We start from the raw sequence: 23,223 nt of genomic DNA, 5'->3' as shown, positions 1-23,223 counted from the left end.
AATGTATAACCCTTAATGAATATCTCTAATCTGTTCTAATTAAAAGAAAACCCACAGACACCATAAAACACCCTTTTCACAATGTAATGACTTCAATCAGGCCATTGAGGTTGGCTTATTGGAATATGAACTCCTGATTAAGGATCCAATTGATGAGCCAATCAGGGAGTCTTTGCCTTGAACCTAACCGGGCGTGTCAGTTCCTCTGACACTCCTGGAGATAGACTGCTGACTGATAGCACTCTGTGCACTGCTGTTAGAGTTTGTAAATAAAGGAATTTTGGTGAAGGAACTCCTGCCTCCGAAAACTTATTACACACAAGTTTAAAACTGCACAGACTAAAGCTCACATGATACTGGAATCCAGTTCCCTGGATTGAATGCTGATTTCAAATGATCTTGAAAACTCAGAGCAGCCTGCAGTCAGATCAGCTCCCCAAATCACCAATCTTTACTCCAACATGGCTACAAGCCTTTCCTTCAGCTAACTGGTAAAATTTTCAAGGCAAAACAGAGAGAGAGAGAGACTTCTTTTCCAGCTTGTTGCTAAGACTGCCTCTAGCACTGTAGCCAAAACCAAACTAAAAACAACCCTTGTCACCTGACCAGCACACAGATGTTTTTCTCTTCCCACCAATGACATCACCTAAGGCAGTGAGCATGATTTTCTAAAAAACTTTCTTAAAGGGACACTAACGTCACACTGCCGCAGGACCCTGCTGGAGAATTTCCCCAATTCACACCCTTGCTGCCTCAGGCACTGGTGTGGGAGAAGTTTGTGGGCCACTGGCACCAGTACTGGGGAAAGTGGGGGCTGTAACACTGGCATGGTCTCCACCTGAATCATGCTGGGACCAGTGAGCCACACAATGAGGGAAGCAGAGAGGGTTTTAAACTAAATAGTGGGGGCAAGGGATTAATTTTGGGAAAATATTGCAAACCAGAGAGTTAGAGACAAGGGGCGGAATTTTCCCATTCCACCTCTCATCCCGGGAATCGTAGCGGGCAAAGAACAAAGAACAGTACAGCACAGGAGCAGGCCCTTCGGCCCACCAAGCCTGTGCCGACATAGATGCCTCTCTAATCTAATATTTTCTTGCCTCTACATGGTCCATATCCCTCTATTCGCTGCCTATTCATGTATCTATCCAGATGCCTCTTCAACGTTGTTCTAAGAAACTACCCTGTGAACATTCTGTGAACTCTTCACCTGCGCTGCCTTTGTCCATCTGATTTTTCTAGTCTAAGTGTAGATTGAAATCCCCCATGATTATCACGGTACCTTTCTGACAAGATCCCATTCTCTCTTCCTTTATACTTAGAACAGCAGGTTGTGCAGCCAATCAGACAGCAGGCTATACTAGACCTGGTATTGTGCAATGAGATAGCATTAATTAATAATCTCTTAGTGAAGGGACCGCTAGGTAACAGGGATCACAATATGATGGAATTTTACATTCCATTTGAGGGAGAGAAGTGTGGGTCCAAGGCTAATATTTTAAACTTAAATAAGGACAACTATGAGGGCATGAAAGTGGAGTTGGCTAAAGTGAACTGGAAAATCTGCTTCAGGGAAAAATCAAGATTCAGAGGCTGATATTTAAAGAGATATTTCAGAATACACGGAAAAAACATATTCCAAGGGGAGGCTCATCATCTGTGGCTAACTAAAAAAGTTAACGGCATATGCTTTTGTAAGGACGAGTGCAGGTCAGAAGATTGGAAAGAACATTGAAGAATGATGATAAGGATTGGTAAGGAAGGAAAATCGGGAAGTATGAGAGAAAGCTTGCATAAAATATAAAGACAGTAAGAGTTCCCAGAGATATTTAAATAAGAAAAGAGTTAATAAAAAGAGGGTTGGCTGTACAGAAAGTGAGTCTGGAGAAATGATCATTCAGGGCCATCGCTGACAAATTAAACTGATATTCTGACGGAAATGGATGCCAGTGAATTCACCGAGTGTCTCTCTGCTGGACACTGAGCTCCGGGTATCCAGGTTCACTCATGGAACAGTCTCCGCACTGCACTTACCGGCTCGCCTTTGGGGCCTGGAATTCCTGGAGGTCCATCTTTTCCAGGTAATCCATCCAGACCAGGAACACCTGGAGAACCCGGGAAGCCAGGATCACCTCGACCGCCCTTCACTCCGGGTAAAGTTTGGATATCGCCTGCATCCCCTTTCGGACCGGGAATTCCGATTGGTCCTGGGAGACCACCAGCTCCCTGAAAAAAACAGGAATCAGTCAGCACGATCCAATCGCTCTCCGATGTCCTCCTCTCATTCCCCATCATCTCCTATCCTGCTGTCCCTCTCAAACATCTCACTGAATCTAAATGATTCACCTGAACCACTCCCAATGTTTGCCAGTTCCACATTCTCCCCATTCCCTGGGAGAAAGTCTACCCCACCCCTTTCCCGATTGGATTTTCCCGTGGTGGGGAGGCGGCTTGCCATTGGTAGGATCTTCCTGTTCCGCTGAAGTCAATGGCTATTGGCATTGCTCTTCGCCTCTCTACTGGGGAACCCACCACAGGGGGCAGGGGAGGAGAGGGGGTGAGTCACCTTCGGCAGAAACAGGAGGTCTCACTGGAAAGACCCGGAAACTCCCAGCCTCTGGGCAAAGAGGTGTCTCCTGAATTCCCGACTGTATTTATTGGGACTGTTTTACATCGATGACCCCTCAGCCCTGGATCCTTGACACATGGAACCATGTCCACCTCACACACCCCCATCATCATCTCAATGACCTCCATTACGTTACCCCCTCAGCAATCTCCACACAGCTGTTTCAGTACATCTCGGTTCTAGAACATTCTCAAACATGTTTTGTTTTCGCTCTCAGCCCTGGCACAGTCCTGCACTGAGGAACTTGTTCTCCAGGAACTGACAACGGAAGCTTCAACATTCGGGATACTTACTGGCTGGCCTGGGAATCCCTCTCTCCCTGGTGCACCACGATCCCCCTTCGGCCCTGGAATTCCGGGATCACCTGTGAAACACCGGGAACAAGGGAATTTGCAAAAATCAAACGGGTGGCTGGTGGTTTGTACCCATTCACAAAGGCAGTAGTTTTATTGTCTCGAGCTGTGTTTTATGGGCTCACTCACTCACCTGTTCTTCCAGGAGGTCCTTGGGGACCCCTCGGTCCGGGTACCGTGGTGACGTTACAGTGGAAGCAGGTATCACCCTTAGAACCTGTGAGGAAATCCAGACTGTTACAGAGACTGCGTAGAAAGAGGAGGAGGCCATTCAGCCCATCTAGTCAATCCTATCAAACCCACTTCCGTTCCATATCCCTGAATCCCCCTAACCATTCCAGATTCAAAATGACCAACTGACCAATCAGCAATCGCTGTTTGTGGAAGAGAGTTCCACATCCGCCAGCCTCGGGGTTTTACTCTCTGCGATCGGCAGGTTTGAGGGACGGGGGGGAATGTAAGATTCAGCAGGAGCCGTCCCCCCCCTCATCCCCCTACCTACCCCCATCCAGTCCACCATTCCCCCATCTATCCCCCTCACCCCCCATCTACCCCTATCCACCCCTGCCCCTCGTCCTCCCCCATCCACCCCACACCCACAGCCGAGGTGAATTTTGGAACATTTAATTTGCTCTACAGCTGCTGTGTTTTTCTCAGTTCCCACAATCTGAGCAGAAGTTTGTGTTTCTTTGTGATGAGGTCACCTCTTCACTTCGGGGAGAGGGTGACCTCGGGGGGGGGAGGGGGGGAGGCAGGCAAGGGGGCAGGGGGCGGGTCAATGGAAGCCGAGGATAACTTACAAAAGTTATAAAATTTGTACAGGACAGTGCGGACAGAGCCAGGGAGAGTGGGACGAATCCGATAGCTCTTTCACAGAGCTAGCACGGGCACAGTGGGCAGACTGGCCTTGCTGTGTGCTGTATATTTCTGTGAGTAAGTTTCTGGAATGTTCACTGTATGACGGCAGTGCGGGAATTCTTTTCTCTGCTGAGCTACGGTGAAAGGGGGAGGATTCCCTGGACTTCCTCCTTCATTCACCAATTAGGAATCATGTACCCGAACAAATACACACTGACCTTTCAACCCAGTTTCGCCTTGGTATCCTCGAGGTCCGGCAGGGCCCGGCAGCCCCGGCAAACTTCCACAATCCACAGCAGACGCTGAAACATCGGAAAAAACAATCAAATAAACCCGCTTATAAACCTACAGCACTCCCACAGTACTGACCCTCTGACAGTGCGGCACTCCCTCAGTACTGACCCTCTGACAGTGCGGCGCTCCCTCAGTACTGACCCTCTGACAGTGCGGCACCCCCTCAGTACTGACCCTCTGACAGTGCGGCGCTCCCTCAGTACTGACCCTCTGACAGTGCGGCACTCCCTCAGTACTGACTCTCTGACAGTGCGGCACTCCCTCAGTACTGACCCTCTGACAGTGCGGCGCTCCCTCAGTACTGACCCTCTGACAGTGCGGCGCTCCCTCAGGACTGACCCTCTGACAATGCGGCAGTCCCTCAGCACTGACCCTCTGACAGTGCAGCACTCCCTCAGCACTGACTCTCTGACAGTGCGGCACTCCCTCAGGACTGACCCTCTGACAGTGCGGCATTCCCTCAGTACTGACCCTCTGACAGTGCGGCGCTCCCTCAGTACTGACCCTCTGACAGTGCGGCACTCCCTCAGTACTGACCCTCTGACAGTGATACACTCCCTCAGCACTGACCCTCTGACAGTGCGGCACTCCCTCAGTACTGACCCTCTGACACTGCGGCACTCCCTCAGCACTGACCCTCTGGTAGTGCGGCACTCCCTCAGTACTGACCCTCTGACAGTGCGGCGCTCCCTCAGTTCTGACCCTCTGACAGTGCGGCACTCCCTCAGTACTGACTCTCTGACAGTGCGGCACTCCCTCAGCACTAATCCTCTGACAGTGCGGCGCTCCCTCAGTACTGACCCTCTGACAGTGCGGCACTCCCTCAGTACTGACCCTCTGACAGTGCGGCGCTCCCTCAGTACTGACCCTCTGACAGTGCGGCACTCCCTCAGTACTGACCCTCTGACACTGCGGCACTCCCTCAGTACTGACCCTCTGACAGTGCGGCACTCCCTCAGTACTGACCCTCTGACAGTGCGGCACTCCCTCAGTACAGACCCTCTGACAGCGCGGCATTCCCTCAGTACTGACCCTCTGACAGTGATACACTCCCTCAGCACTGACCCTCTGACAATGCGGCACTCCCTCAGTACTGACCCTCTGACAGTGATACTCTCCCTCAGTACTGACCCTCTGACAGTGATACACTCCCTCAGTACTGACTCTCTGACAGTGCGGCACTCCCTCAGTACTGACCCTCTGACAGTGCGGCGCTCCCTCAGTACTGACCCTCTGACAGTGCGGCACTCCCTCAGTACTGACCCTCTGACAATGCGGCACTCCCTCAGTACTGACCCTCTGACAGTGATACTCTCCCTCAGTACTGACCCTCTGACAGTGATACACTCCCTCAGTACTGACCCTCTGACAGTGCGGCACTCCCTCAGTACTGACCCTCTGACACTGCGGCACTCCCTCAGCACTGACCCTCTGATAGTGCGGCACTCCCTCAGTACTGACCCTCTGACAGTGCGGCACTCCCTCAGTACTTACTCTCTGACAGTGCGGCGCTCCCTCAGCACTGACCCTCTGACAGTGCGGCGCTCCCTCAGTACTGACTCTCTGACAGTGCGGCACTCCCTCAGTACTGACTCTCTGACAGTACGGCACTCCCTCAGCACTAATCCTCTGACAGTGCGGCACTCCCTCAGCACTGACCCTCTGACAGTGCGGCACTCCCTCAGTACTGACCCTCTGACAGTGCGGCGCTCCCTCAGTACTGACCCTCTGACAGTGCGGCACCCCCTCAGTACTGACCCTCTGACAGTGCGGCGCTCCCTCAGTACTGACCCTCTGACAGTGCGGCACTCCCTCAGTACTGACTCTCTGACAGTGCGGCACTCCCTCAGTACTGACCCTCTGACAGTGCGGCGCTCCCTCAGTACTGACCCTCTGACAGTGCGGCGCTCCCTCAGTACTGACCCTCTGACAGTGCGGCACTCCCTCAGTACTGACTCTCTGACAGTGCGGCACTCCCTCAGCACTAATCCTCTGACAGTGCGGCACTCCCTCAGTACTGACCCTCTGACAGTGCGGCACTCCCTCAGTACTGACCCTCTGACAGTGCGGCACTCCCTCAGTACTGACCCTCTGACAGTGCGGCACTCCCTCAGTACTGACTCTCTGACAGTGCGGCACTCCCTCAGTACTGACCCTCTGACAGTGCGGCACTCCCTCAGTACTGACCCTCTGACATTGCGGCACTCCCTCAGTACTGACCCTCTGACAGTGATACACTCCGTAAGCAGTCTCACAACACCAGGTTAAAGTCCAACAGATTTATTTGGTAGCAAAAGCCATGAGCTTTTGGAGCGCTGCTCCTTCGTCAAGTAAGTGGGAGTTCTGTTCACCATCAGGGCATATAAAGACACAAACTCAATTTACAAAATAAATTGTGAGTTAGTTTTTCTGTTCGTCAGTGCCTGAGTGTGGGCTTCAGTACTGACAATGCATTTTGGAAGGTCAAATCCAGATAGGAAATATACAGTATATGGCAGAACCCTTAAGAGTATTGATAGGCAGAGGGATCTGGGTGTACAGGTACACAGGTCACTGAAAGTGGCAACTCAGGTGGAGAAAGTAGTCAAGGCGGCATACGGCATGCTTGCCTTCATCGGCCGGGGTATTGAGTTAAAAATTGGCAAGTCATGATGCAGCTTTATAGAACCTTAGTTAGGCCGCACTTAGAATATAGTGTTCAATTCTGGTCTCTACACTACCAGAAGGATGTGGAGCTTTGGAGAGGGTACAGAAAAGATTTACCAGGATGTTGCCTGGTGTGGAGGGCAGTAGATATGAGGTGAGATTGGAGAAACTTGGTTTGTTCTCACTGGAGCGACGGAGGTTGAGGGGAGACCTGATAGAAGTCTACAAGATTATGAGGGGCATGGACAGAGTGGATAGTCAGAAGCTTTTCCCCAGGGTGGAAGAGTCAATTACTAGGGAGCACAGGTTTAAGGTGCGAGTGGTATGATTTAAAGGAGATGTACAAGGCAGATTTTTTACACAGAGAGTGGTGGGTGCCTGGAACTCGTTGCCAGGGGAGATAGTGGAAGCGGATACGGTAGTGAGTTTTAAGGGGCATCTTGATAAGTACATGAATAGGATGGGATTAGAGGGATACGGTCCCCGGAAGGGTAGGGGGTTTTAGTTCAGTCAGGCAGTATGGTCGGTGCAGGCTTGGAGGGCCGAAGGGCCTGTTCCTGTGCTGTAATTTTAAGACCATAAGACCATAAGACATAGGAGCGGAAGTAAGGCCATTCGGCCCATCGAGTCCACTCCACCATTCAATCATGGTTGATTTCAACTCCATTTACCCGCTCTCTCCCCATAGCCCTTAATTCCTCGAGAAATCAAGAATTTATCAATTTCTGTCTTGAAGACTCTCAACGTCTCGGCCTCCACAGCCCTCTGTGGCAATGAATTCCACAGACCCACCACTCTCTGGCTGAAGAAATTTCTCCTCATCTCTGTTCTAAAGTGACTCCCTTTTATTCTAAGGCTGTGCCCCCGCGTCCTAGTCTCCCCTGTTAATGGAAACAACTTCCCTACGTCCATCCTATCTAAGCCGTTCATTATCTTGTAAGTTTCTATCAGATCTCCCCTCAACCTCCTAAACTCCAATGAATATAATCCCACGATCCTCAGACGTTCATCGTATGTCAGGCCTACCATTCCTGGGATCATCCGTGTGAATCTCCGCTGGACCCGCTCCAGTGCCAGTATGTCCTTCCTGAGGTGTGGGGCCCAAAATTGCTCACAGTACTCCAAATGGGGCCTAACCAGTGCTTTATAAAGCCTCAGAAGTACATCCCTGCTTTTGTATTCCAAGCCTCTTGAGATAAATGACAACATTACATTTGCTTTCTTAATTACGGACTCAACCTGCAAGTTTACCTTTAGAGAATCCTGGACTAGGACTCCCAAGTCCCTTTGCACTTTAGCATTATGAATTTTGTCACCGTTTAGAAAATAGTCCATGCCTCTATTCTTTTTTCCAAAGTGTACGACCTCGCACTTGCCCACGTTGAATTTCATCAGCCACTTCTTGGACCACTCTCCTAAACTGTCTAAATCTTTCTGCAGCCTCCCCACCTCCTCAATACTACCTGCCCCTCCACCTATCTTTGTATCATCGGCAAACTTGGCCAGAATGCTCCCAGTCCCGTCATCTAGATCGTTAATATATAAAGAGAACAGCTGTGGCCCCAACACTGAACTTTTCTTTGTCCTTTTCTTTGTTCACAGCTGGCCTGGTGTTTATTGCCCAGACCTCATTGCCCCTGAGAAGGAGGTGGGCTTTCTTCTCCAACTGCTGGAGTCTATGTGATGGAGTGTCTGAGTTGGGCTATTTCAGAGACTTGTTCAGAGTCAACTCCATTGGTGTGAGACTGGGGTTGGGTATAGACCGAGAGTAGCCGAGGGTAGGCCCCGATCGGGGTACAGGTGGGGAGGAATAAGTGTTTGCAGTTTTGGGGTTGATGTATGGAGGGGAGGTCTGGGTGTGCAAAATCGAGCCTTTGACCTCACATAAGAAACATCTTGCAGGATTGTAATGTTGTTGCTGTCCGACCTCAACTTGGCAAATGCTTCGTGTGAAGCAGGGATCCCTCAGAGAACAGAACAGAGACACAACAGGAGCTCCCAACACACTGAGCACCTTACCTGGAGGCCCTGGAGGGCCCGATGGTCCCGGTAATCCTCTCTGACCGTCCCTCCCCGGAGCTCCCGAGAGCGAGGATCCAGCATCTCCCTTCTCACCTTTCTGACCTCGTTCACCTACAAACCCTGGCAGACCCTTCACGCCCTGCAAGGAGGGACCTGGACCGTAAGTGAAAAAAAAGGATTAATTTATTGTCAGTTTATTTGGGGATAAAGCGAGTTCTTTAGCAGAAAGTGCAGCTCAAGAAACTGGTCACAAGTACAGGAATGATCTCGAGACGATACCGACATGCAAACTCGGAGCAGGAGACCATTCAGCCCTTCTAGCCTGCACCACCATTCAATAAGAAGTTTAACAACACCAGGTTAAAGTCCAACAGGTTTATTTGGTAGCAAAAGCCACACAAGCTTTCGAGGCTCTAAGCCCCTTCTTCAGGTGAGTGGGAATTCTGTTCACAAACAGAACTTATAAAGACACAGACTCAATTTACATGAATAATGGTTGGAATGCGAATACTTACAACTAATCCAGTCTTTAAGAAACAAAACAATGGGAGTGGAGAGAGCATCAAGACAGGCTAAAAAGATGTGTATTGTCTCCAGACAAGACAGCCAGTGAAACTCTGCAGGTCCACGCAACTGTGGGGGTTACAGATAGTGTGACATGAACCCAATATTGGGTTCATGTCACACTATCTGTAACCCCCACAGTTGCGTGGACCTGCAGAGTTTCACTGGCTGTCTTGTCTGGAGACAATACACATCTTTTTAGCCTGTCTTGATGCTCTCTCCACTCCCATTGTTTTGTTTCTTAAAGACTGGATTAGTTGTAAGTATTCGCATTCCAACCATTATTCATGTAAATTGAGTCTGTGTCTTTATAAGTTCTGTTTGTGAACAGAATTCCCACTCACCTGAAGAAGGGGCTTAGAGCCTCGAAAGCTTGTGTGGCTTTTGCTACCAAATAAACCTGTTGGACTTTAACCTGGTGTTGTTAAACTTCTTACTGTGTTTACCCCAGTCCAACGCCGGCATCTCCACATCATGACCACCATTCAATATCATAGAAACATAGAAACATAGAAAAACTACAGCACAAACAGGCCCTTCGGCCCCACAAGCTGTGCCGAACATATCCCTACCTTCTAGGCCTACCTATAACCCTCCATCCTATTACGCTCCATGTACTCATCCAGGAGTCTCTTAAAAGACCCTATTGAGTTAGCCTCCACCACCACTGACGGCACCCGATTCCACTCGCCCACCACCCTCTGTGTGAAAAACTTCCCCCTAACATTTCCCCTGTACCTACCCCCCCCAGCACCTTAAACCTGTGTCCTCTTGTAGCAGCCATTTCCACCCTGGGAAAAAGCCTCCGAGAGTCCACCCGATCTATGCCTCTCAACATCTTATACACCTCTATTAGGTCTCCTCTCATCCTAAGTCTCTCCAAGGAGAAAAGACCGAGCTCCCTCAGCCTATCCTCATAAGGCATGCCACTCAATCCAGGCAACATCCTTGTAAATCTCCTCTGCACCCTTTCAATCTTTTCCACATCCTTCCTGTAATGAGGCGACCAGAACTGAGCACAGTTCATCATGGCTGACCTGATAGTAACCTCAACCCCACATTCCTACCGACCCCCCCCGATAACCTTTCACCCCTTTGCTTACCAAGAATCTATCCACCTCTACCTTACAAATATTCAGACTCTGCTTCCACTGCCTTTTCAGGGAGAGAGTTCCAGGGATTGTCAATCCCCTGAGAGAAATAATTTTGTCTCATCTCCGTTTTAAATGGGCAATGCCTTATTTTTAATCAGTGACCCCGAGTTCTAGATTCTCCCACAAGAGGAAACATCCTCTCCACATCCACCCTGTCAAATCCCCACAGGATCTTATATGTTTCAATCAAGCCGCCTCTTACTCTTCTAAACTCCAGTGAATACAAGCCCAGCCTGTCCAACCTTTCCTCATAACACAACCCTCCCATTCCAGGAATTAGTCTGGTAAACCTTCTCTGAACTGTTTCTAACGCACTTACATCTTTGGTTAAATAAGGAGACCGAGACAGTACACAATACTCCAGATGTGGTCTCACCAACGCCCTGTACAACTGAAGCATAACCTCCCTACTGTTGCAATCAATTCCCCTCACAATAAATGATAACATTCTATTAGCTTTTCTAATTACTTGCTATATCTGTATATTAATATTTTGTGATTCATGCACTAGGACACCCAGATCCCTCTGCATCTCAGCGCTCTGCAATCTCTCCCCTTTCAGATAATATGCATCTTTTTTATTCTATGCCAACATGGACAATTTCAGAATTTCCCACATTATATTCCACTTGTCAGTTCTTCGTCCACTCACTGAACTTCTCTATGGGCAGAATTTTACGAGAAAAAGAATCCAGCTAGTGTGAAAATGGGAGAGTTGCAGATCCATTTTTTAGGTGAGTTTTTAGCCCAATCTTGTGTAGATAGTGCATAAAAAAATAAGCTAGACTGTTTTCAATTGTTACCGGCAGTAGGCGGGGCTTCATTCGCCAGCCAACAGTAGAGGGAGCTAGTGCGCACGTGTAGCCTCCTTATAACCTCTTCACAACTTACTTTAACTATCTTTGTGTCATCAACAAACTTAGCAACCATTCCTTCAATCCCTTCATCCAAATCATCTCTATAAATTGTAAAAAGTTGGGACCCCAGCACTGATCCCTGTGGCACAACACTCGTTACCATCCAGAGGATGATCCATTTATGCCAAATTTCTGGCTATTCTATCCATGCCAATATGTTACCCTCGACACCATGAGATTTTATTTTCCGCAATAACTTTTGATGTGGCACCTTATCAAATGCCTTCTGGAAATCTAAGGACAGTACAGTCCTTGATCCACAATACAGGTTACTTTCAACCAACTTCAATAAGTTGGTTAAACATGATTTCCCTTTCACAAAACCATGTTGACTCTGCCTGATTACCATAAACTTATCTAAGTGTCCTGCTATAACTTCTTTGAAATGGCTTCTAACATTTTTTCGCATGGCAGATGTTAAGTGAACTGGTCTGTAGCTTCCTGCTTTCTGTCTCCCTCCCTTTTCGAATAGGGAGTTATATTTGCTATTTTCCAAACTAACGGGACCTTTTCCCGATTATGGGAAGTTTCTGAAAATTAAAACTACTGCACCAACTGTCTCACTAGACACTTCTTTCAAGTTCCCAGGGTGAAGTCCATCTGGACCTTGGACACCAGTTTCTTTTAGAAGTTTATTCCCTTCTCAAAGTTACAAAGCCAACGTGCAGAGTGGGCAGGACAAGCTCTTAATCCATCTCCTTGCTGTTGCAAAACACAATTCCAATTCATGGTCCCTATGGGAGAGACATTCAGGATCCAAGCTGAGAAGATGAGGCATTGTACCTGACCTTGGGCTCGATCTGATGCTTGATCCTAGCCAAAAGGCCGAGAGTTCTGCGATCTCTCTCCATTTGGATAATCTGCTGCACATTTCACATTTTCCCCCATTATACTCCCTCTGCCAAACTTTTGCTCAATCACTTAACCTCTCTATGCCTCCCTGCAGACAGATTCCTTACGTCCCCTTCACAACTTACTTTCCCACTTGCTATCAGCAAAATCACTATCTCTAATCACTATTCCACCACAGTAGCTTCACACTCTTTTACCTGGAGGGCCTGGTATTCCAGCAAGTCCGGGGGGGCCTGAAGGGGGGAAGAAAAGGAACAAGTGTTTTAATTACGTTGAGAATTTCTCAGTTGATTTTGAGTTGCATTGAACACGGTCGTTACTTACCTGGAAAGCCTTGTTCACCTTGCAGCCCGGGTAGGCCCGGGGCACCTGGTTCCCCCTGGGTCCCATAAACAACTTTTCCCTGTGCATCGATAATCTGGAACAGACAATGGCTCTTTAGTGAGCAGTCAGTGGAGATGGAGGAGTCAGTATCCAGTCAGATCAAAGGTGTTCTTTGCTGGAATCACAGGTTAAACTGTACGGTTTGTGTGTGACTATCAGCGTCAGGATCCTGGCCTGTTGGACAGGCTTCCAGGCAGCCAGTGCAGTGCGGATGAAGACGCAGCATAAAGTATTCATGGGCCCAGTGGGGAGGGGGTAAACAGGGAGGAGGTGGACAATCAGCAGGAGAGGGGTAGAGATTAGAGAGGGAGACACCAATCGATGGAGCGGGGAGAGAAAGTCTAATTCTGGGGTCTTGCGGTGAGGGACAGTCAGAGGCCTTTGGGGAGGGGGTGTAATAGGTTGTGATGTGGGGGTGGGGCAACCTCTGGTCAGGGGGAATGCCCAGCCAGGTTCAAATATGCAATCCAATACCTCAGTTAATATGCAGTCCAAAACCCACAGTAAAATATGCAGTCCAATACCCACAGTAAATACACAGTCCAATACCTCAGTTAATACGCAGTCCAATACCTCAGTTAATACGCAGTCCAATACCTCAGTTAATACGCAGTCCAATACCTCAGTTAATATGCAGTCCAATACCCAGAGTAAATATGCAGTCCAATACCTCAGTTAATACGCAGTCCAATACCTCAGTTAATACGCAGTCCAATACCTCAGTTAATATACAGTCCAATACCCACAGTAAATACACAGTCCAATACCTCAGTTAATACGCAGTCCAATACCTCAGTCAATACGCAGTCCAATGCCTCAGTTAATATGCAGTCCAATACCCACAGTAAATATGCAGTCCAATACCTCAGTTAATACGCAGTCCAATACCTCAGTTAATACGCAGTCCAATACCTCAGTAAATATGCAGTCCAATACCCACAGTAAATACACAGTCTAATACCTCAGTTAATACGCAGTCCAATACCTCAGTTAATACGCAGTCCAATACCTCAGTTAATATGCAGTCCAATACCCACAGTAAATATGCAGTCCAATACCCACAGTAAATACACAGTCCAATACCTCAGTTAATACGCAGTCCAATACCCACAGTAAATACGCAGTCCAATACCTCAGTTAATACACAGTCCAATACCTCAGTTAATACGCGGTCCAATACCCACAGTACATATGCAGTCCAATACCCACAGTAAATATGCAGTCCAATACCTCAGTTAATACGCAGTCCAATGTTAGAATGTAACCGGTGACAACTTTGTATTGGATGTAATGTGACCAATGGGAACAAGATGTAAGTGTCAGCTGACCCAGTAAACCATGGAGCCAATTACAGAGGGATGTAATAGTCAGCTGACCAGCTGATTCAGTATAAATAAGGAACTATGTAGAATTGTGGAGAGCTTGGAGTGGCCCAGGGCAAGGCCCCAAGTTTGGAGTAATGATGTTTCTTTATTAAACCCTTTCTTTGATTTATAAGTTGGAGTAAGTTTTGTTGTATTTTCATTAGCTGCATTTTGAAAAGATCCTTCTGAGGAAACATCCAATATGCGCAGTAAATACACAGTCCAGCACCCTCAGTAAATACACAGTCCAGCACCCTCAGTAAATACACAGTCCAGCACCCTCAGTAAATACACAGTCCAGCACCCTCAGTAAATACACAGTCCAGCACCCTCAGTAAATACACAGTCCAGCACCCACAGTAAATACACAGTCCAGCACCCTCAGTAAATACACAGTCCAGCACCCTCAGTAAATACACAGTCCAGCACCCACAGTAAATACACAGTCCAGCACCCACAGTAAATACACAGTCCAGCACCCTCAGTAAATACACAGTCCAGCACCCTCAGTAAATACACAGTCCAGCACCCTCAGTAAATACACAGTCCAGCACCCTCAGTAAATACACAGTCCAGCACCCACAGTAAATACACAGTCCAGCACCCTCAGTAAATACACAGTCCAGCACCCTCAGTAAATACAGTCCTTGATACCTTCGGTAAATACGCAGTCCAATGATGGTATTTTTTCCAGATACTTACAACGCCGGGAGGTCCATCAATCCCACGACTGCCTTTCTCTCCCTGGAGAAGGGAAACAGGTTGATTATTTTCAAAACAGCACAAACACAGACAAAGGAAAGCAGGTAAATTTACTGATCCGATATTTGTGAAAGGGATGAGTTTAGGGACTGGTTAGTCGAATGTGGAATCTCTTTGTGGTCAATTTTAGAATCTCTCCTCTTCAATCTGACTATCTTCAGCCAGCAGATTTCTTAATATCTTTCCTGGGATGTGGGCCTCACTGGCCAAGCCAGCATTTATTGCCCATCTCTAATTACCCCTTGAAAAGGTGGTGGAGAGCAGCTTTGGTGAACCGCTACAGTCCATGTGGTGTAGGTACATCCACAGTGCTGTTAGGAAGGGAGCTTGAGGATCTAGACAGAGAGACAGTGAAGGAACGGAGAGGTAGTCCCAGCAAAGTGTTGTTAGGTTCTTCATGTCCTTATGTCATCAGGACCATAAGAGAATGTGGTTAAACTCCCAGGAATTTTACACCAATGATATGACCAGATATTGGTCAACAGTCATGGCAATTCTCTGCCACATTCAACAGTACTGAATTGTAAATGGTCTCAGTATCCATCCCTCCCCCCCTCCACCCTCTCTTCCCTCCATTCCTCCCTCCCCCTATCTCTCCCTTTCTTCCCTCCCTTCATCCATCCAACCAAAGAAATTAAATCAAACTCCTTACCTTTGGACCGTCCTGTCCCAGGTACCCTGGTTCTCCCGGGTAACCTGGTTGACCCTATAAAATAAACCAAAGCAAGAGTCAAGTTCTCACTTTCCACCCACAGCTGTGAATAATAATATTCAGGTATCTTTCTCTGCTGATATGTAACCGCATTGTGACGTCCGCTCAGCTTTTACTCATCTCTCCGACAGAAACCAATCTTTGAGAATTTAAACAACTGAAATAAAGGAAGACCCCCCGCCCTCCCCCCCACCCCCCTCCCCCCCCCCTCCCCGCGCCCCCCCCCTCCCCCGCCCCCTCGCACATTCATTAAAAACTAGGAATAGGAGGAGGTGGGCTGGCCACTCGATCAACACTGCTCCATCAATCAACACTGCCCAAGGGACACCCCCCTTGCTCTTGGCCTCCCCGGGGGGGGCCACAATGGCCTCCGGTTCCACCGGCAAGGCCAACACGACTGTTTTCCGATCATGGGGAGCAGGTGTTTTCCTCACCCGAGAGAACCTCTCCTGGTGAGGCCATAAAGGCAAGTGAGACCGGACGGTTGAGTGCCGGGCTTGCTAATGCCATGGAAACTCAAATTTAAATACATTGAGATAGATTATTCAGCCTCTCGCCCATTTCCAGCGGGAGGTCGAGTGCGCCGGAACTCCAGCTCTCGCAAGATCGCGAGAGCCGAGGAATCGGGTGGTTTCACCGGCTCGCTCTGCCCGTTGGTGGGCGGGAAAGCTGGTAAAATTCCACCCAGTGTGTTGATAGGTGAAGCTTCCTGTCACAAAAAAAGACATTCTGCGTGTTACAGCCAGGGCCCGCTGGCTGACCAGGGGCCTGATTCAGGATTTAATACAAAACAAACTTACATCACGGCCGGGGAATCCAGGATCACCATCTTTCCCAGGCTTCCCCTGTGAAATATGGAAGAAGTAATCATTAACCATAATTGGTAACTATTAACTATAATAAATGACACCTACCTTGAATGTTATGATGTTTCAAGTGCTCGTCCAAATAGAGTTTAAAGGTTGTAAGGTTTCCAGCCTCCACTACCTTCCCAGGCAGCGCCTCCCAAATTCCCACCGCCCTCTGAGTGATTTTTTTTCTCAAATTCCCTCTGAATCTCCTGGCCCTGTCTTAAAACTCTGCCCCCTCGTGATTGACCCCTGAACCAAGGGGAACAGCTGCTCCCTACCCACCCTGTCCATGCCCCTCATAATCTTACACACTTCAATCACGTCGCCCCCTCAGCCTTCTCTGCTCTAGAGAAAACAATCCAAGCCTATCCAGTCTCTCCTTGTACCTCCAGTGCCCCATCCAGTGCCCCATCCAGTGCCCCATCCAGGGCCACATCCTGGTGAATCTCCTCTGTATCCACTCTAACGTTATCACAGCATTTCTACTCCACACCAAATGAGTTTGACTGTGAACGACCCTCAGATATGGCCTTGTTCCAAATTCAGAGCAGTAGCTCAGCACCACCTTCCCCGGGTACCGAAGGTTGGACAATAAAGGTCAACATTGCCAGTGCCATTCACAGCCTGAGGGTGAAGTGAAAAACAAACTTGTACTCACCCGTTTACCCGGCTCTCCCAAGTCCCCTTTGTCACCCTTCATCCCGACACTCGAATGTCCCTGTGGAAATGGGAGGATTCACTGGAAATCAGTCACATTCCTAAAACTGGACAAACAGAATTCAAACACCGAGCCTTTTGGATTAATTTTACTGGCACGCCTGCCCGGATTCTGGGGACGGGCAAGGTTCGGGGAACGGCATTCTCCCGTTTGCTCGTGCAGTATCGTACGAACCTCGGGCAGACTTGCCGGTGACATTCCACCCTCTGTGTGTGTCACTGACAGACCAGATTCACATCCCAGAAATGCAGACTGGGCAGATTGTGTCACTGAATGTTATAATTCCTTCTTTCTTATTTGAGACAAAGACACTCGTTCTACAGCCAAGAATTTTCAACACCAGGCACATCAGCTGGAATTTTCCAGCCATTCACGCCGGTGGGATTTTCCAGTTCCGCTGCAGTGAGCTGAGATTTGGCTGAACGCCAAATTCTCCATCCTCGCTTTTTGCGGGAGTGGGGCGTGAATGGCCGGAGAATTCCAGCCATAGTCCATATGGAATTTCATAGTCTGTGATTCAATTAACCCATTCTTTCATATTGGAAAATTACAGAAAACATTCTGTGATCCCAAACAGCTGAAAAAGAGTCAATGGACTGAAATCATTCAGTCTTCTCTCTCCACAGATGCTGCCTGACCTGCTGAGTCGACCCAGCATTTTCTGTTTTTATATTAGAGCAACCACATTGTCACGTAAATGTTTACATGGAAATTTTGCATTAAAATGGTGGCCAGGAGTTTGCGACCTCACTTGGGCGAGGCTCGTTAATTCCCGCCTGAGGCCAAGGGAGAATTCCGTTCCGTGAGCCGCGCCCACCCCGATCCCGGCGGTAAAAGTTCGGCCGGTGTCCTCAATGCAAGGTGTTGATGTAAAAAACAGAAGGAAGGATGAGAAGTCTGTTGCCACGAGAATTTTAATTTCAGTTAGTTGAACAGAGTAATCCTGAAACTCACGGGACTGCCTGGAAAGCCACGAGGCCCTGGTTCTCCCTCATCGCCTTTCTGACCCTGGAAATCAGACAGTTCGTTTTCAGTGTTTGTGCAGTATAAAATATTTCAATTCAATATTGACGCAGCATTTTGTAACACAGTGAAATGTCCCAGTCTGCTTTGCCCGAGTTTCTCAAATAGAATCTGACTCTGAGTCGCGTAGAGCAGGTCACCAAACTCTCCATCAGAGAAATACGTTTTAAGGAGCGTCTTGAAGGAGGAACGTGAGGCTGGCAGAGAGATTTAGGGAGGGAATTTCAGAGCTCAGGAACCAGGCATGAAGACACAGCCATCAATGATGGAGCGATTTAAAACTGGGGAATTCTGAAGGAACGGGAAAGGCGCAGAGACCTCGGAGGTTGGAGGCCATGGAGTGATTTGGAAATGCGGATTGCTGGACTGGAGGCCAGTGTCACACAGGGTGATGGGTGAACAGGAATCAGTGCAAATAATCATCGAGGCAGCAGAACCTTTTTGTAATGATTGCGCCCGTCACCTGAACGTGTCAGCTCATTATCCCAGCCCTCTGTGTGATACGAGCTGATCTCTCCTCCTACTGAAATTATTGGTGAATTACATCAAAAAGTATCGGGAATTCAGAGTGTAAATATTCCACGATTCAGGAACTGGCAACTGGTAACAGTCAGTGAATAAGAATGTTCAAATACTCAAACCATTCTCTTTCAACAGACTGGAGAGGGAATAGTTGGGTGAAATCGGCAGTGATTTAATTGAACTTGTATTCAGTGGGAAAGAGAATTCTGAGAGTGATGTGATTACTGTTGTTAGGGTTCTAGAAGGATGAGATAATGTTGACCAGGACAAACAGTCTCACTTTGTCCAGAACCAGAGGAACTGGTTTGCATTGGAAGGGATTCATCTGCGGAAACCTTAGCCCAGATCTTTCAGGAGTGTTGCTCCTCCTCAACGGTTCCTTCAACCCTCTGCTTCATCATGCCTTGTGCTATCATTCTCTGGGAGTGTGAGCTGATAACAGCAACGCCAGGGCAACTGCTCCTCTGACACCTCAGCGAAGAATGGGACCAACAATCTGTCTCCATAACCAATCAGGTTTAAAGATTGAGAAAGAAACAGAGGAACAACAGGAAGGGAAATTGGATGAATTAGAGTCAAATCGGGGACAGAAAGTGAAATAAAGAGAGGGAAGGGATGATTGAATTAAGAAAGGGGAAATCGGCACAAAGGAAAAGAATACATTTTAAAATGTAAACTTTTTATCAATGTTTAAGATTAATTGATGACCTGCTGACCAAAGGACCATTAGATATAGGAGCAGAATTAGGCCACTCGGCCCATCGAGTCTGCTCCGCCATTCAATCCTGGCTGATACTGGAATGGGATTGCAAAGCTCCAATTAAATTCAGTGTCAGATTAAATGGACATTGGATGGATAATTCTCAATGGAGTGATTTGTTCATGCAGAGGTTTACTGTGATCAGTTTGAACTTGAAGTTAACATTCTGTCTTTGACAATTCCCAGCTATTATTGATCCAATGCCTTGGGTTTATTTTCTGGACAGGACAGAAGACACCAATCATTCACCGGGATTGGTCAACATGTTGTGGGTTTATTTATTACACATGGCAAGAAAGCGTGAATGACTTGGAAGAAAACGTAACTGGTCTGATTAGCAAGTTTGCAGATGATGCTAAGATTGCTGGAGTTGTGGATAGTGATGAAGATTGTCAGAGAACACAGCAGGATATAGATAGGCTGGAAAATTGGGTGGAAAAATGGCAGATGGAATAAACCTGTTGGACTTTAACCTGGTGTTGTGAGACTTCTTAGATGGAATTTAACCCAGACAAGTACGAGGTGATGCATTTTGATGGATCCAATTCAGGTGGGAGCTATAAAATAAATGGCAGAATCATCAGGAGCATAAACACAGAGAGATCTGGGAGTACAGGCCCACAGAGCCTTAAAAGTGGCAGCACAGGTGGAAAAGGTGGTGAAGAATGTATCTGGCACGCTTGCCTTCATCAGCCGGGGCATCGAGTATAAAAGTTGGCAAATCATGTTACAGTTGTATAAAACATTGGTTAGGCCACATTTGGAATACTGTGTCCAATTCTGGTCGTCACACCAACAGAAGGACGCGGAGGCTTTGGAGAGAGTGCAGAAGAGGTTTACCAGGATGTTGCCTGGTATGGAGGGTATTAGCTATGAGGAGAGATTGAATAAATTGGGATTGTTCTCCCTGGAAAGACGAAGGCAGAGGGGTGACCTAATAGAAGTTTATAAAATTATGAGGGGTATAGATAGGGTGAACAGTTGGAAGCTTTTTCCCAGGTCAGAAATGACAATTACAGGGGGCACAAGTTCAAGGTGAGGGGGGGGGGAAAGGTTCAGTAGAACAAAGAACAAAGAACAAAGAAAATTACAGCACAGGAACAGGCCCTTCAGCCCTCCAAGCCTGCACCGACCATGCTGCCCGACTTAACTAAAACCCCCTACCCTTCCGGGGACCGTATCCCTCTAATCCCATCCTATTCATGTACTTGTCAAGACGCCCCTTAAAAGTCACTACCGTATCCGCTTCCACTACCTCCTCCGGCAATGAGTTCCAGGCACCCACCACCCTCTGTGTAAAAAATCTGCCTCGTACATCTCCTTTAAACCTTGCCCCTCACCTTAAACCTGTGCCCCCGAGTAATTGACTCTTCCACCCTGGGAAAAAGCTTCTGACTATCCACTCTGTCCATGCCTCTCATAATCTTGTAGACTTCTATCAGGTCTCCCCTCAACCTCCGTCGCTCCAGTGAAAACAAACCAAGTTTCTCCAACCTCTCCTCATAGCTAATGCCCTCCATACCAGGCAACATCCTGGTAAATCTTTTCTGTCCCCTCTCCAAAGCCTCCACATCCTTCTGGTAGTGTGGCGACCAGAATTGAACACTATATTCCAAGTGCGGCCTAACTAAGGTTCTATAAAGCTGCAACATGACTTGCCAATTTTTAAATTCAATACCCCGATCGATGAAGGCAAGCATGCCGTATGGCTTCTTGACTACCTTCTCCACCTGCATTGCCACTTTCAGTGACCTGTGTAGCTGGACACCCAGATCCCTCTGCCTATCAATACTCTTCAGGGTTCTGCCATTTCCTGTATATTTCCTATCTGTATTAGACCTTCCAAAATGCATTACCCCACATTTGTCCAGATTAAACTCCATCTGCCATTTCTCCGCCCAAGTCTCCAACTGATCTATATCCTGCTGTATCCTCTGATGGTCCTCATCGATATCTGCAAATCCACCAACCTTTGTGCGGGTGAAGCTTTTTACACAGAGGGTGGTGGGGGACTGGAATGCGCTGCCAAGTGAGGTGTTTGAGGCAGATACATTAGCCGCATTTAAGACTTATCTGGATAGGCACATGAACAAACGGGGAATAGAGTGATACAGGCAGTTGGTCTAGGTAGGACAACATGATCGGCACAGGCTTGGTGGACCGAAGGGCCTGTTCCTGTGCTGTACTGTTCTTTGTTTTTGGTTTGAAAACATCAGAGTGGTGTTCCTGTGGTCTGCTCAAAGCAAAAGTGAAACTAAGACTGGATCCGTTGACACATTTCCCTTCTAGTGATGTCATGCTGTGATCCCTTAGAGAGAAATTACAACAAGGATGAGCCAGATGCTGCTGTGGATTTAACTCTCCTGGAAAATGGTCCAACAAAGCAACATGTTTCAATGAACAAACCTTTTCGCCGATGAGGATTTTGGTTGTTCCTCCTGTCAGCTCTGCCCCAGGTGGACCGGGGGGTCCCTGAACTCCAGTCTCACCCTGCAAAAACACAGACAAAACAGAATAGCTAACTCTGTCTGCAGCAGCGTGACTCCCAGCACAGAAACTCAAATCAGGAAGCGGAGAAAATGTTCCAGCTATTCCATCTTTCTCCCTCCACTATCCTCCCTTAACCTTTAGAGTCCCCTCTTCACATCCCCTCCGCCTCCATCTCCCATCCCTCCCCTATCCCCATCCCTCCCCTATCCCCATCCTTCCCCTATCCCCATCCCTCCTCTATCCCCATCCTTCCCCTATCCCCATCCCTCCCCTATCCCCATCGCTCCCCAAACCCCATCGCTCCCCTATCCCCATCGCTCCCCAATCCCCATCCCTCCCCTATCCCCATCCCTCCCCTATCCCCATCCTTCCCCTATCCCCATCGCTCCCTATCCCTCCCTATCTCCATCCTTCCCCTATCCCCATCCCTCCCCTATCCCCATCGCTCCCCTATCCCCATCATTCCCCTATCCCCATCCCTCCTCTATCCCCATCCCTCCCTATCCCCATCCTTCCCCTATCCCCATCCCTCCCCTATCCCCATCGCTCCCCTATCCCCATCATTCCCCTATCCCCATCCCTCCCCTATCCCCATCCCTCCCCTATCCCCATCCCTCCCCTATCCCCATCCATCTCCTATCCCCATCGCTCCCCTATCCCGATCCCTCCCCTATCCCCATCGCTCCCTGCTCCCCATTCCTCTCCCTCCCCCTCCTCTCCCTCCCTGTCCTCTCTCTCTCCCTCCCTCCCCCTTCTCTCCCTCTCCCCCCTCTCCTCCCCCACACTCTCTCTCCTCCTCCTCTCTCCCCCTCCTCTCCCTCCCCCTCCTCCCTCCCCTTCCCCTCCCTTCTCCACCTGTCCCTCTCCCTCCTCCTCCCTCCCCCTCACACTGCCGCCTCCCCTCCGGCAGGAAGCTGCACAGGGAGCCTGGGCAGATTTTTAATCTGATGTCGATTGGTGTTTATTAGTTGGTGTTTTATTGGGCGAATCGTCCTGTTTGTTTAAAGAAATTCCGACATAACCGTGCGGATTCCTCACCTTCAGACCCTTTGGTCCGTAAAACTGCACTCCCATGTTCCCCTGATGATAAACAGAAACAGAGTTAATGTGGGCTGCTGGCAGCAAGCTTGGAGAACAGGAATCGTATCAATATTCACATTTCAATGTCAGAAATATCGCTGATTTCAATCTGAATAACCAATAAGATCCGGATATCACGGAATTCAATACCCACACCTTTCAGTGACTCTCCAAATGAGTGGCCAATAACAGCAACGCTAACCCTGAGGGTAAGATGTTGATTTATTGAGGCCTGTCCTCTCTACATTTTGCTGGATAACTGACAGCT

General features: G+C 48.3%; 1 protein-coding gene across 1 annotated transcript in view; it reads right to left on the bottom strand.

The window, feature by feature from the left end:
* LOC144499490 (uncharacterized) overlaps window positions 1–23,223 on the bottom strand; it is a 201,429-nt gene that overhangs the window by 62,635 nt on the left and 115,571 nt on the right. Inside the window, exons 12-25 of the mRNA XM_078221483.1 lie at window positions 22,914–22,955; window positions 21,792–21,875; window positions 18,035–18,088; window positions 17,021–17,080; window positions 16,312–16,356; window positions 15,452–15,505; window positions 14,740–14,781; window positions 12,614–12,707; window positions 12,487–12,522; window positions 8,800–8,955; window positions 4,059–4,142; window positions 3,116–3,199; window positions 2,923–2,993; window positions 2,035–2,226 (exon numbers count right to left, since the gene is read on the bottom strand). Coding sequence (XP_078077609.1) covers window positions 2,035–2,226; window positions 2,923–2,993; window positions 3,116–3,199; window positions 4,059–4,142; window positions 8,800–8,955; window positions 12,487–12,522; window positions 12,614–12,707; window positions 14,740–14,781; window positions 15,452–15,505; window positions 16,312–16,356; window positions 17,021–17,080; window positions 18,035–18,088; window positions 21,792–21,875; window positions 22,914–22,955 — 1,098 coding nt within the window. The remainder of the gene's footprint in view (window positions 1–2,034; window positions 2,227–2,922; window positions 2,994–3,115; window positions 3,200–4,058; window positions 4,143–8,799; window positions 8,956–12,486; window positions 12,523–12,613; window positions 12,708–14,739; window positions 14,782–15,451; window positions 15,506–16,311; window positions 16,357–17,020; window positions 17,081–18,034; window positions 18,089–21,791; window positions 21,876–22,913; window positions 22,956–23,223) is intronic.

This window comes from Mustelus asterias, chromosome 10, assembly GCF_964213995.1.
Source record: "Mustelus asterias chromosome 10, sMusAst1.hap1.1, whole genome shotgun sequence".
Taxonomy (NCBI): Eukaryota; Metazoa; Chordata; class Chondrichthyes; order Carcharhiniformes; family Triakidae; genus Mustelus; species Mustelus asterias.
The sequence above is the reverse complement of the archived record's forward strand: the minus strand, read 5'-3'. Positions and strand labels throughout refer to the sequence as shown.